General features: G+C 52.4%; 8 protein-coding genes across 8 annotated transcripts; 5 read left to right on the forward strand and 3 right to left on the reverse strand.

Moving 5' to 3' along the window:
- Positions 1 to 243: 243 nt before the first annotated feature.
- AUEXF2481DRAFT_49829 (uncharacterized protein) lies at positions 244 to 693 on the reverse strand (the record flags this gene model as incomplete). The annotated part of the gene is made up of 1 exon (XM_013483185.1): positions 244 to 693. A coding segment is annotated over one exon (450 nt), but the record flags the coding sequence as incomplete, so codon positions are not given.
- On the reverse strand, positions 685 to 993 carry AUEXF2481DRAFT_57885 (uncharacterized protein; the record flags this gene model as incomplete). The annotated part of the gene is made up of 1 exon (XM_013483186.1): positions 685 to 993. A coding segment is annotated over one exon (309 nt), but the record flags the coding sequence as incomplete, so codon positions are not given.
- Positions 994 to 1,828: 835 nt separating this feature from the next.
- AUEXF2481DRAFT_49812 (uncharacterized protein) lies at positions 1,829 to 2,731 on the forward strand (the record flags this gene model as incomplete). The annotated part of the gene is made up of 2 exons (XM_013483187.1): positions 1,829 to 2,555; positions 2,619 to 2,731. Coding segments are annotated over 2 exons (840 nt in total), but the record flags the coding sequence as incomplete, so codon positions are not given.
- An 814-nt stretch (positions 2,732 to 3,545) lies between these two features.
- AUEXF2481DRAFT_45371 (uncharacterized protein) lies at positions 3,546 to 5,956 on the forward strand. Its single transcript, XM_013483188.1, has 2 exons — positions 3,546 to 3,937; positions 3,990 to 5,956. The coding sequence occupies exons 1-2, from the start codon at positions 3,614 to 3,616 to the stop codon at positions 5,751 to 5,753; spliced, it is 2,088 nt and encodes a 695-aa protein (XP_013338642.1). The 5' UTR covers positions 3,546 to 3,613; the 3' UTR covers positions 5,754 to 5,956.
- On the forward strand, positions 5,886 to 6,498 carry AUEXF2481DRAFT_45372 (uncharacterized protein). The gene has a single exon (XM_013483189.1). The coding sequence runs from the start codon at positions 6,142 to 6,144 to the stop codon at positions 6,448 to 6,450; it is 309 nt and encodes a 102-aa protein (XP_013338643.1). The 5' UTR covers positions 5,886 to 6,141; the 3' UTR covers positions 6,451 to 6,498.
- A 2,180-nt stretch (positions 6,499 to 8,678) lies between these two features.
- Positions 8,679 to 9,650, forward strand: AUEXF2481DRAFT_45376 (uncharacterized protein). Its single transcript, XM_013483190.1, has one exon. It carries the CDS (start codon positions 9,035 to 9,037, stop codon positions 9,305 to 9,307), a length of 273 nt encoding a protein of 90 aa, XP_013338644.1. The 5' UTR covers positions 8,679 to 9,034; the 3' UTR covers positions 9,308 to 9,650.
- Positions 9,651 to 9,798: 148 nt separating this feature from the next.
- AUEXF2481DRAFT_608034 (uncharacterized protein) lies at positions 9,799 to 10,764 on the forward strand. Its single transcript, XM_013483191.1, has one exon. It carries the CDS (start codon positions 10,089 to 10,091, stop codon positions 10,671 to 10,673), a length of 585 nt encoding a protein of 194 aa, XP_013338645.1. The 5' UTR covers positions 9,799 to 10,088; the 3' UTR covers positions 10,674 to 10,764.
- A 708-nt stretch (positions 10,765 to 11,472) lies between these two features.
- AUEXF2481DRAFT_608032 (uncharacterized protein) lies at positions 11,473 to 12,359 on the reverse strand. The gene has a single exon (XM_013483192.1). The coding sequence runs from the start codon at positions 12,207 to 12,209 to the stop codon at positions 11,751 to 11,753; it is 459 nt and encodes a 152-aa protein (XP_013338646.1). The 5' UTR covers positions 12,210 to 12,359; the 3' UTR covers positions 11,473 to 11,750.
- Positions 12,360 to 13,317: the final 958 nt, after the last annotated feature.

A 13,317-nucleotide genomic window follows, 5' to 3' on the forward strand; every position in this document is an offset into this window, starting at 1 on the left:
GCATCATCAAGTGCAGCTAAATCTGCAATTTGTTAACGGTATCGCGATTTGAGAGGTGAAAAAACCCCCAAATTTAGAGGTTGAAGTACATGAGATGAATGAGCGGGCAGGAATAGCAGAAAGATCTTAAGTTGCTTACAAAACCAGAGGAATTCAATGGTTGTATAACTGCTATGGCCATCAAGAATAAGAAGCCTCCATTTGTCGCTATTAGGTTGAGTTTCAGGATGAAAGATTCGTTGACCAGTGGAGACCGTGGTTATTTGTTGTCCAGCCATTTTCAGAGGTTGTATAGATATAATCAGGTGTTTCAGTAGGAAACCAAGTGCTCTGTGGATTACAACCCTTAAATATAATCAGAGGGCGCGTAAAGCCACCTGTTGGGGATACAGTTTCAACAATTGAGACCCATTCGCGATCTTGTGGTGATTTGACATACGAGCGTTGACGAGAGGAGTCTCCAAGAACTCTCGAGTTAGCACAGATATCAAGGGCAATTCCGTGCTCGTCCATATTGTATGTATTTGAAGGCTCAATGTTAAGAAGGCGAACAGCGTCTTCGTAAGCTGTATAAAACTCTTGAATGAGGTCAGGATGCGTGCCGTTGATACGAGCAGCCTCAATAGGCCTTCCAATAACTGAGGCAATACGTGTATTATCTCGTATAAATTTTGTGATCCATCTCTTGCCTAATGGTTTATCGTCGCCGTTGAGACGAAGAACGCGAATAGACATTTCACGAGCGCGAGCGTGAGAGGGAGGAAACCCCTGTGCCTCCTGTTCAAGTATCCATCGAACAAGTAAATCCTCTTGTCGTGGAGACAGTCGTTGTTCGTGAGCGTGAGCAGTACGCCGATCCAGAATTCCATCGCGTCGGCGACGAAGGGTTCGTTCGGAGACGTTGTGCGCGCGACCGGCGGCTCGTAGGGATGTGAAAACACCTGTATTGAATTCGTGGAGGGCGGTTTGTATCGTGAGCTCGCGTGGATCCATTACGACGACGTGGTTGTGGTATAAGAATTGATTGATTAAAGAAGGTGACGAGAATTGAGTGTTTACGCGTTGCGGCGCTTCGAGGGGTGCGGCGCTTCAGGGTACTTCAGCTTATAACGCTTCGTTCGGAACACGGAGAAAGGTTCAGGAAGAAATTTATTCCTGGACTCCATGGCTCAGATCTTGACTCTCAAGGCTCCACTAGGTAGCCGAAGTGTCTCGAGTCTACAGCCAGCTGCTGCGTCAATCGTGCCGACATTACAGTCAAAGGAAATTCGCGCGCTCTCACAAGGCAACAAGCTTGGCCGAAGAACAATACTAAGCCGCCCTCTCACCTGAGACAAAAGTGACTGCTTGCTCTCGCGTGTCGCATATCTTCGGGCCGATCGTGCGACAACCTACCGTGCTACAATCGAACAGAGCCGATCGGCTCAAAGTACCCAATCCTTCCGTCGCTCTGTGTCTGTCTCCTGAGACAGAGGACCTCGAGTGATCCTCAACGCCATAGTGACCTCAATTTATCAACATGCCCCTTTTCTTTGTATTGTTCCCTGTTTCGGTCCTCTGTCAATGGAGTCTTCGGTAGATTGTTCAAGTACAATCGTCTACTAGGTCTTTCTTGAATCTGTCTGGCATTCTTCCATCATATTCTTTGCGTGAGATTGTCGCTGTGTGCTTGTCCGGCCATAACCGACAACCTCTTTCCAGGCCGAGTTCGTCATCACTCTCTCTTCCTCGGAATACTACTCAAGCACCATCGCCTCAGCCTTTCGAGCACCCACAATCGATGGACACCCCGTCAGCGGAACAGTTCGTCATGAACAAGTCAGCAGTCTATCAGCAGACGATATCCATCACCGATCGTCTTGGTGAACAGAGCAGCTTCCCTCTCTGGTACATCGACACCTTGATCAAGAATGCCGTCGTCCGTGGCATCATCCCAGGTGTCCAATTTGGCGCCAGTCTCCTGCTCCTCCTCATCCTGGTCCTTCTATCGAAGCACGACAAACGACGCTCGCCAGTGTTCATCTTCAACACCGCCGCCCTGCTCTTTAACGCCATGTACGCCTTGTTGCAATGTTGCGTCGTGACCAGCAGTTTCTGGGACATCTACCCTATCCTGGTGGGCGACTACGGCGTTGTGACACCTGGAGCTCGACGTCTGACAGTAGCGGTGTCGGTGTTTGTCACGCTTGTCGCAACTTGCATCGAGGTTTCGCTGGTACTCCAGGTTCATGTGGTCAGTATTACGCTGCGAACGTGGCAGAAAATGTCTGTCCTGGTTGTCTCTGCATTCGTGGCGGTCGTCGCTACAGGCTTTCGCATTGCACAGTCGGCGATCTCTGTGAGGTGCCTTTACAAGGCAGAAGAGTTCTGCAGCACCACGAGCTGGCTTGCAAAGGCGAAAGACATCACCTTGACACTGAGCATCTGCTTCTTCAGTGCCATATTTTGCGCCAAATTGGGCTGGTCGCTTCGTGAACGTCACAAGCTGGGCATGAAGCAGTTTGGCAGTATGCAGGTCATCTTCATTGGCGGTTTCCAGACCATGTTCATTCCCGGTAAGTTTCGTTCTTCTTCTCTTTGTGGCTTCCTTGTCGCAACACAGCTGACCTCGATTCCAGCAATCATCTCGCTCATCCAATTCATCAACGCCGAGAATGTGCACAATATTGGCACAAACGTTCTCACGGCCACATGCATCTCGCTGCCTCTGACGTCTCTCTGGGCTTCGTCTCAAGCCGCTTCTCCTTCAAAGGCTGCTCGTGGCCACGACTTCCATCGCAAGTTCCTCGTTGACTCCAGCGCCGCCGACTACACATTACGCAAGCCCAGCGAAACGCCAGAATGGTCGCCGACTCAGATGTCCTCCAGATCGAATGCAGGAGGAAGGTTGGGGGTATTGAACAGCGTGGACAGCAGATCCGACTCCAGTAGTTGGGTCAAGTGCAGTCCAAGTGTGAGAGACGTCGATCGAGATCTGGAGATGCAGCAGTTGAAAGAAAGAGACTGAAGCAGCTGGGCAAGTGGTGCTCGGGACAGTGTTGCTCAGGAGAGAGAGAAGAAAGCGTGCCACGCTCGGACTTCAGTAGATAGAAGAAGTGTTGCATCAGTACGCAAGGTTGCAAATACTTCATCCCCTGAGTCATACAATGTTCTTGTTGGAAATGACTATCAATTGCCGCGTTGTAGAGTGCACCCAGGTTTTGAATGGAGCAGCAAGCGTGTCGTTTATCCCACCAAAGGCGCGGTCCTGTCTGGGGACGCAGTATGAGATCGCACGTTCTCTGCGCCACGGAGAACAAGGTGCGCGGTCCATGAAGCATGCCCATCAGATTCGGCATGCCGCGACACTGAGCAGCAATGGTTTGACGGGAATGAATTGAGGCTCTGCCAGAGTGGGCACGTGCACGACCCAGCCGCGCCAAGAACGACGCCGATCGTTGAAGCTGAAACTTGATGGGAAAGGGCTATCTATGACGTGTGACGCGTGGAGAGGGAGGGAACGGCGGCAGGGATCGTAATTGCCTTTCCGTCATGAAAGCGCCGCACAATCTTCTGCGAAAGCATCCCCACAGTCTGGACCTGCGTGGATCCTTCTGCACACAGCTCAACAACCATGTCAGAATCGACGACAGGCACGGGTGTGGTCTACCAGGACCTGCATCCCATCAATCACCCTGCCGTGCAGAATGACACGCACGAGCCGTACAAGAGGCGCGCGACGACGGCTACGGAAGCAGCCCAGAATTTCAGCGAAGAAGCCACGGCCAGCCATGCGCTCGCTCAAGCCGACCAGGAGGTCAAGGGAGTCGCGCAGCTCGCTCACGGCGCCGAGGTCAAGGATCTAGGCTGGAATGAACCACCCTCCAAGATTCCTGCTCCACTGGTCGGCGGCTTGAACAACGAAGAGCTCTGGGTGCTGGTCCGTCGCTTTAACAAGGTGAGTTCAGACACCCGGCGCCCAATGGTACGAGTCTGGCTGACATGGACAGCAAATGTACCACGTCAAGGAGTATCCGTACCCCGTACCAGGCAACCTCGACCTGAACATCGCCGACGAAGACGAATTCTCGCCCGACAAGCTACGCGCTACCATCGAACGCTTGTACATGACCGTCGGCCTGGGCTTGATAGGCTTCATCAAGCACATTGGGCGCCTCAGATCATGGCGCGAACGCAACCGTACCGCCTACTTCTGCGCCGCCTACTTCGTCGCCTGGCTGTTCGACATGCTCGTTCCGCTCTTTACCGTCACCCTCGTCATCCTCATCGTCTACCCACCCTCGCGGGATGTCATGTTTCCCCCTGCGCCCCTGGCCCTCGTCGATGCTAAGACTGGCGGCGTGCAAAAGCCAAAGGCCGGCGTGCTAGGCAGTACAGACACGGCTACTGGAGCCCCAGAACAATACAAAGGCGAGGCAGCTGAAGCCGAAGCCAGCAACTTTGTCAACGGCATCGCCTCTGTCGCTCTTGCTAGCGCCAGTGGGAAACACCCCCAGACTGAGCCTCCACCAGGCCAGGGAGGCCTGGCCGATAGCATCCCAGACCCGACTGCCATTGCAATGGGTGCAAGCTCTGCAAAGACATCGGCGGAAGGCAAGGCGGTCGCTCCGGCACACGACAAGACCAAGGTGCCCATGGAGACAGCCATGTGGAGCAAGATGAGACCCATCATGCACGGCCTCGCCGATGTGGCCGACACGTGGGAACGTTTCGCCAACGCCCTGTCTCCTACGCCGCCCTTCCCTCATGATCTCTACCGTTTGCGCCTTGCCGCCGTCGTCGTTCCCCTCATCGCTGTCTCGTTGTTGACCTCTGCCTACATGTTCACCAAGGGTGCCATGTTCGGCGTCGGCTTCGGCTTCTTTGGCGACCCCGTCATCCAACCTGGTCTTAGATGGCTCAATCGCACCTTTCCCCATTGGCAGAAATTGCTCGAGATCCGCAACACTCTACTCAAGGGCGTCCCGACCAATGCACAACTCACCGTCACCTTGCTTCGCATCGGTGAGGCAAACAAGGCCCCTCTACCTCCCCCGCCCCACAGCAAGGAGCCCCCACCGGACCAGCCAGTTGAGATCACCGAAGAGCACTTGCGTGCGACTGGTGCCGACTGGCCGCTGAACGCGACTCAAGAAGAGCTGGACGCCGCCATGGCACATGACCCTACCACCGCTCACCAGACTGCTGGTGCTGACATCGACCACAGCAAAGACAGCAAGCATGGCAAAAAGGGCCACAAGCTCATCTCATTCTTCAAGAGCACTGTCAAAGGAACTGTTGAAACCACTCTCGGTGCCGACAGACTCAAGGCAAAGGCAGGAAGTGAACAATCCAAGCAACGTCTTGGTGCTGTTCCCAAGTCGAAGGACTACAACATCGATGGTCCCGTCGACTTTGCTTGCAGATTCCACGGCAAGAAGGGTCACACTGTCATATCTACCAGAACGGCCGTTCCCACCGTCTCCTTCACCCTGGACAAAAAGGTTGCCGACGAAGGTTCTCTCGGACGTGAAGAAGAGCTGCATCCCATCTGGACTGTGCCCATCGATGACATCAAGGAGCTGAAGAAGGTCGGTGGGCTCGGGTGGAAAGCTAAATTGGTGGTCGGCTGGGCACTCGACCGCGAAGTCGCTGATGGAATGGAGATTGTGAGCAAGACTGGGGAGGTCTTTACTATTACCGCTATGGCATTGAGGGATGAGTTGTTCAACCGTCTGATTGCGATGGGTGGTCAGAAGTGGGAAGCATGGTAAGCGAGACCTTGACGGGCCAGGCGAAATGACGTGATTCGTGTCTGTTGAGGTACCGAGAACCACGACACAATAATGACATATATCATGAAGAATCGATTGATGCACTTTGCACAGTACTATCCCACGGTGAGCATTGAGTGAAGTTGCGATGGGCTTGTAGACCATGACGGTCGGCTGATGTCCAGATGAAAAGTAGAGGGCTTGCGAACTTTGAGCGAAACCAATCTTGAACAAAATTCTGGTCTTCTCACCTTAGGCAGGTCTGAAGGCCGATCATCAAGCCGTGAGAACTAGCGACGCGAGAGTCACAGTTACAAATCCCGGATTGGTCCATGAATTTCGAGTGATTGTTCGGACTAGTGTTCTCGGGCGATGATTTTGGGAACACATGGCAGTGATAAAGGCTTGCGAGCACTGCAGAGATGCCGGCCATGCTCAGAAATGGTCACGATCATGTCGTGTCACATCCTGCTCCGATGACACATGGGTCACAATTACGCGGCGACAGCAAGTCGTTCAACAAGCCACCGAGCCCGCGAAAGACCGGCGATGTACGAGAACATCTCGGAATAGCCTGTTGATCGGTCTGTCAATCTCCTGGGTTTGCGGACTGTTAGGGTATAGGTCGGGCGATGAGAGCATACGTCGCATCGCGAAGTGGAAACATGAAATTCTTACTGGAACCGAGGAGATTTGATCTGGACCTGTCACAATTCTGCTTTGGCACAGGAAATCCTTGTCTGCCTCTTTGAGGGTCCTGTCGTGTAATGTGTTCGACCTATGTCCTGTCCCGGAAATCAGGCTGGGAGGATTCTGTCGGAATGATGGTTGGCTGGACTTGCCGACTCACGTCGTCAGCAATGCATGGCGGAAGACTCACGTCGGATCTAGATATGTATCATTCACATGACTGAACCAGGTGGTATCAAGGTGGGTCAAGCTCGCGGGAAGTGTTTGCGGCTCTGGATCGGACCAAAGATATGCCGAGGTCCCGGCCGTGGCGTCCTGCATAGTGGAACTGAAGGATGCTTAGCAGCGTGCATATCAGACGACGCCCGGTGATCATGAATCATGCACCGACTATGCTGGACATCGCGTTTGGCTTGAAGAATCTCGATTGGGCAGCTGTTCAATCTGATGAATGTCCATGTTTGCCGGATAGTCTGGGCAAGGCATGTCAATGCATGCGATGACTGATCCCCCGACATACAAGGCACGATGATCACGAGCCGGGATCTCGACCACGTACTGTCTCGACCACGTACTGTCTCGACCACGTATTGTCCCGCCTGTGCAAGAGAATGGGTTGTACCGAGATCGCTCACGTGACCGATTGCCGAACACACTGCCGAGGTTAAGAGGAAAGAGAATACGAAGAGGAAAGAGAATACGCCTGCGAGACTCCAGATACATCACGAGGAGTGGCAACTAGAATCAGGCATGATTCAATGAGCTTTGCTGGCACCTATCCAAGAATGAATAGAAATCTGCCATCAGGCAAAGGGCGTCGAGTGTGCACGGACCAGTGATCGTTGCGTTGTTCAATGTTCCGAGGAACTATCTAATGTCGTGAGCTCCGGTGATGGCGCCATATATCATAAGGTTGAGATATGATCCCGACTGTAATTAGTAGAATGAGACCCCAGGTAGAAAGATGACAGATGATGCTAGAGACCAACAAATTATTGCCGGCAGCTAGCATCCGTACGCCAAACGGTCATGGCAAGTAAGAAGATAGCTACCTCGGATGCCTTCTCCTTGGTAACGCGAAAGCGCTGCGAGTCTCTGCAGAGCACCCTGTTATACTTACGTAATGGACCTGAGGCAGAGCTTTGGTGTAACATGTGTGCGAACCGGAATAGTCTTCGAATAGAGCCAATGCGTCCATTTGGGCAGAGTCTCAAGGAACGTTTGTGAGTCCAGACTCCGAGAAGAGCCTTTCGGTTTCGACCGGAAACTCAAGCGCTGATGTTACTTACAGCTCGACCAGGCAAGAATCGCTGACAGAATTCCAAGCATACGTGGAAACTTGTGGGAGAGTATACAATTCGCCTCACCGATTCTCCGTGAACATCTCGATGGACAAGGTCGAAGATGAAGTCCGGAAATCCGAGTTGAAGACACAAAGGAGCCAGGACTGATCTTGACCAAGTAGGTTTCAAACTCGGGACGAGGTATCTCAGGACGGCCAGAAGTCTGTGGTCAGCTTTGCCACTTGGGAAACCACCGATGTGTCCAGTCAAAGAGCATTGCGAGGAGGTGTCACATGATGCGACGAGGATAGCAAAAATTGCGACACGAGACAGAAGACTCGTTCCGGCATGGCAGCGCAGCCTCAAGAGCCAGAGACTTTCTATTGAGCGGGAATTCCAACTTGTGTTCCATCCCAAACACGTCGCTGCACAGATTGGTCCGAATCGTCTATTTCTTCCTGCTTGTCGCTCGAAGGTCTACGCGCGACTAGTGTCTCATTTGCTCCCGAGGCTATCCTCCTCTTGTCCAATTCTTGAGATCTCGGTAGGATTGTAGTGGCCAATTGCTTCTGTTCTGTCTAGTAAGGCCATGTGCAACGCGGTTCCAGGCGTACGCGCTCGCCAGGTTGGAGGAAATCCGGCGTCTCGTGTCAAGACATCGTCACGTGGGCCAGAGAACTCGGCTCACCGCAGACTGCGGCAGAAAGCGCTGACGCGACCAAGGGTAGCGAAACAGAGTGTAGAAGCGCAGAACCATACCGTCCGAGGTTGGACGATTAAAGTATCACCTCGTTGTCTTTGCCCTTCGCTCTCTGCCGCTTTGACGCGTCGTGTCTTGTCTCGTGAGCTTTTCGACTCGTTATCGGCACCGCGACGCCCCGACATCTCGATGCCCGAACGTTACGGGGTCCGCCGGGTCTTGCCACGAACATCTTCGCCGTGAATGTATCCGATTCCGATGTCAAGCTCGGTCAACATTCCGGTTCGCACAAGAGAAGTTGCAGTGACAATTTCATCGGTCTCATAGCCCGCGCAAGAGTAGGGTTCATGGTTGAAGGGCCAGTCGCAGCGTCGGACCATCTTGGATTCAGATGGACAGTACTTCATCCATGCTTCTTGGCCTGCAGTAGAACTCGCGAGGTACGATGTCTACGTCGAAGCCCGCTTTGCTGGTCGTGCGACCGAAGATGGTGGACATACCAGCAACACATCAAGATCCGAATACACGTCTGAAGAGACGAACTTCCCAAAGAGACACCATGGCGGCGAGCTGAGTTTCCTCATGGTCCGAAGATTTACCAACTATCCATGTACAGGGCTGAAGATCAAGAAGAAGGCCGAAGCATTCCCAGAGCCATCCTGCACGAGTCAGAAGACGTGGTGACAGCCATGGTCAACTCCGACGACGACGATGATCAGGACTCTGACAACTGCGACGACTTCCTTGCCGACATAGAGGAAGACCCCACGTCACACGTCGCCGACTACTGCTTCACTTCGGCTCAAGTCGACCATCCGAGGAAACATTTCCGCCATCCGGGCAGTCATGCGCTGCTACAGCCTCAAGCCTTCCGACGATAGTGATTGTAGGGAAGCCGTCATAGTCATCAACCCTGTGATCAACGACTCGTTCAATGTACAGGACGAGACCATGCCTAGGGTCAAGAGAAGAAGAGTCTGGCTCACAATAGACGTGACAAGTGCCTCGACTACAAAAGTAGAGCATGCAAACAAGAATCTTTGATGGTATCCACGGTAACTCTTTTGCGAAGAGACGATACATATGCAAGTTGAGGATGGCGTGGTATGATTACTTGTGACACGTGTTTTCGCTTCACAAATCGATAGTTCTTCTGAATTGTGTTCGCAAATTCATTTGGGTGATCTCGGCAGCACAGGGACACTCAGTTGATCGATGCCATGACTTACTAGCCTTTCACTACCGTCGTGTCAACTTCAGGCTATGAAGTCGGTGTCGAATCTCGGGTCGCTGAAAATCGCGGCAGTCACACAGGGCCATCAACGGTCTCGCATCCAATTCCTGCATCTACAGCCCAAATCTAGTCGGAATATGCCACGAGACAGAGGGCAGGAACTGGTCGAGTGACTAACATATTCCAGAAGGACGAGCGTGGTAGCTCAGAAGGGTTTTATCTCGCTGGCATTCTCAGCCAATCGGCCTCCACTCGCGCTAAGCGCGCCACTTTCAACAAGCTCGGTGACCCGAGCAGATGCGCCCCAAGTTAACCTCCGAAGAAAACCACTTGGCGAGAGCCTTCTTGCGTGACTTTGGCTGCTCGACTAAGACTTCCAATCAGATTATTATACATAAGTCTTGACGCCAAGAAAGCGATATAAAAAAATGGTACGAGAAGCGGTACGAGAGGAATGTTCCAAGAAGAACGGTACGAGAAACTCATGCGACAAGGGCCGAACGACGTCTCTCGGACACCAACGCTATCCCTACTTCGAATGCTTATTAGTGGTCAACACAAAAGTGGGAAGATCTTTGTTAGTAAGTATGCTTCTGTATCTTTGGGGGACACCGGCACACAAAGATACAGAAGTATACTTATCAGCAAAGATTCCGTATATTGAAGGGTCGAGACATTTACAAACGCCTTATGGTTTGGCTCTCTCGTCAGGCTATGATTCTGGTGTGATCATGGATCGTTTCCATACAGCCACCAGATGGTTTACATGTCCCATCGAGGGTCATAGTTCGTGTCATCTGTTGTCCCTGGGAAGTCAGAGGACGAGACTCGAGGTGGAGTTCAATCTCCATACTAAAAGCGCAGTCCGACATTTTTTCGTCGCATTCATGTTACGTCGATTCAGAGGGAGGGGTACCAGGATCGCGCTTAAGAACGACACATGTGGAGGTGACTTGGCTCAAAACAATGAAAGACGTCGGCAACGACGACGGGCAGGTTTTAAGCTGAAATAGCTGCGGAACGACCATTACACTACAGGAAGTGATAGCCGCCTGCTGACACCAGCTCTAAAGCAAAGCTGTGGCTCAAAATTTTCGACGACTCAGTGCTTCGAGCAAAGACCCTAAGAGGCTTAGAGAAGCTGTAAGAAGGCCCAAGGATGGTCGATAAGTACGTGGCCGAATGAGGTACACTCTTCATCCTACATTCACAACTGGTCTAAGTGCTAGCCATACTAGTTCAGGTCCTTCAAAAGACCTGACGGGATTCTCAATAGCCTTTAGTAGATGTCGCATCAAATCACACAATCTCGACAGAGACACCTGTCTCGGACAAGTCGGCCGTAATGATGCTATCGACAACACTGAATCAACTCCTAGCGGAATGAATAAGCATTTCTTGAACAGGATGACGTAGAGCGGAATGCATCGAATGTTGTCCTTCATGAGAACGCGGTTCGCGCTCCACAAGATAGACCACGAAGGAAACGGCACGACATTGCTCTTCGGTGTAGAGGTACTTGCACAATATGACATGAGCCCAAGAGTTCCGGCGGGAACCACAGGAGTGTGCGAGGATGTAGAGCTGTCGGATGACAGGCGCACCACATCGAGCTTAAGAACAAGAAAGAGCTACTGCTGTTTACGCTTGATGCCTCGTGTTCGAGCCTAGCAAACTCATCAGCTAGGGCAAAAGGTCATGGAACATGAGCGTCCGCACAGGGCGAAAGTACAGCGATCACCCCAGGATCGCGAACAATCGTGACAGGAGTGTTCTGAGTTCAAGGATCCTTGTGTATCTCGATCCGGCGGAAAAGCGGTTTGAGCTTTCATCCCGAGCACGATTCTGCTCAGCGACGTTCGGTTTCCCGAGTCGGCAAGAGGGACGGCGCCGCCAGTATAGGTGTCATTGACTCAGGCTCCGGAGAGAGGTACCCCAGACAGTCAATTGACGCTATTGACATTTCTCTCTGGGATCCGAAGGTTTTGAGGCCCTTTCCATCACAACAGGACTAGCGAGCTTGAGCACGCCACCTCTCACGAGGCTCTCGGACGAGAAGAGGACATTACGGTGTGAGAGAGGCTACATCACTAGGAGCATGGCGATGTCACGAAGTGGTCCAGCTGTTTCGGCTCTGAGACGGAGCGCCAGCGGGACTTTGTGGGCTGCGCTCGACATGAGTCTGTCCAGACAACGGTCATGATGTTGCTGCAATAGAGTCCGTTGATGCATTGACCGTAGTGCGAGTCGAGCTGGTGCTGAAGACGCTGGATCCCAGGAAGTGTGTTGTAGGGGCCGTCGCTCTGTTCAAAATTGAGGAAGAACACTAGGGAAGTGCTTGTCGTGTGCCTATATGAGGGTCTTGAGCGCAGTGCCTGTGCGATACAACCGAAGACGATCGCCGTACTAGTCATCAAGTTGATCGAGTCTTGTGCAAACCTAGCGCGAACTGCGAATGCCGAGTTTGACGTGCCCAGCGATCCGGAAACGGTTCCTCGCCCACAGGTCCCTTCTTCCCATGGAGGGTATGATTTATCCTCGAGTGTCATGACTGATTCTTAAATACTGCCAGCGAAGAGCCCCAAGCGTATCTTGGTTTTCAACCGAGAGAAGGTGACATAGAACTGGATCTACACCACATGACGGGTTGAAAACATGTAGGGGACCCGAAGAAGAGGGAGACTCAGTCGCTCGCTAGACTCGCGTCACGTTTGAGATCATCGGATGATCCAGAGCAACCGAAGCAGCACGGCGACACATATCCAAGGGCACCTGAGGAGGAAACCAGAGCTTCTTGTGAGGAGGAGTGCGGTGAGGAGACGAGGTTTGGGAACTCGGTAGTATCTACATCAGCGCCCAAGTTCACGCTCTGCGAGTTGCCCACGGAATGCGGAGAATGCAGACCTCTTGGAGCGCGAGTGTCTCTTGTTGGTACGTGATGATCTTCTTGCACGCGTCGTGCCTGATGAGTCCCGGCGCACGTCTTGCTCGTGATAGTGCGACCGATTGACCCTTCGTTCAATCTCATATACCACCATCTCGGGATCGTCATAGAAGTCGTGAGTCGACTCAACAGGATGTTAGTTTCGTTAGAGAGAGCTGACGGTTCGACATGAGCTGTGAGGGAGTTTTCCTACTCAAGCCACGAGGTTGTCAAGATCGAGTCCCGAGGATTGTGTAAAGGTGGCTGCGCCCGAGGATTTTTCTCGCGGAGGATGTTGGTAAAACTGCGGTGTGAACTAAGCTCATAAAGCTTGCTCAGATTGTGGAAGATATTGTCAATCCGTCATTGTCCTCGGCTTGGTGGAGATCGTGGTCCTGTTGCTTCGACCTCTGCAAGGTGACGACATACACGAAGGGACACGGCGGATTCAACATCGAGAGAAGGAATGTGGTATGTACTTGCCGGCTTCCGGACACGTGACTAAGGATGTCTGTCTGGCTACGGGGTACGACCAAGTGGCGTCGCGAGAAGTCATTTGTCACCCAGGACGAGCGCTCTTCGGTACGGGCGCCAATTAACCGCTAGACTTGTCGAGGTTGCCAAAGATCTAAATTGCCATGGGTTTGCTCTGTGCGCGTCTAACTGTGGTTGCAGCCGTCAAAAATGGGCTCGATACTGATTCCATCTGCAAAGGCACCGGATGTGACAACTTC

The sequence above is a fragment of the Aureobasidium subglaciale genome (assembly GCF_000721755.1).
Source record: "Aureobasidium subglaciale EXF-2481 unplaced genomic scaffold scaffold_54, whole genome shotgun sequence".
NCBI lineage: Eukaryota > Fungi > Ascomycota > Dothideomycetes > Dothideales > Saccotheciaceae > Aureobasidium > Aureobasidium subglaciale.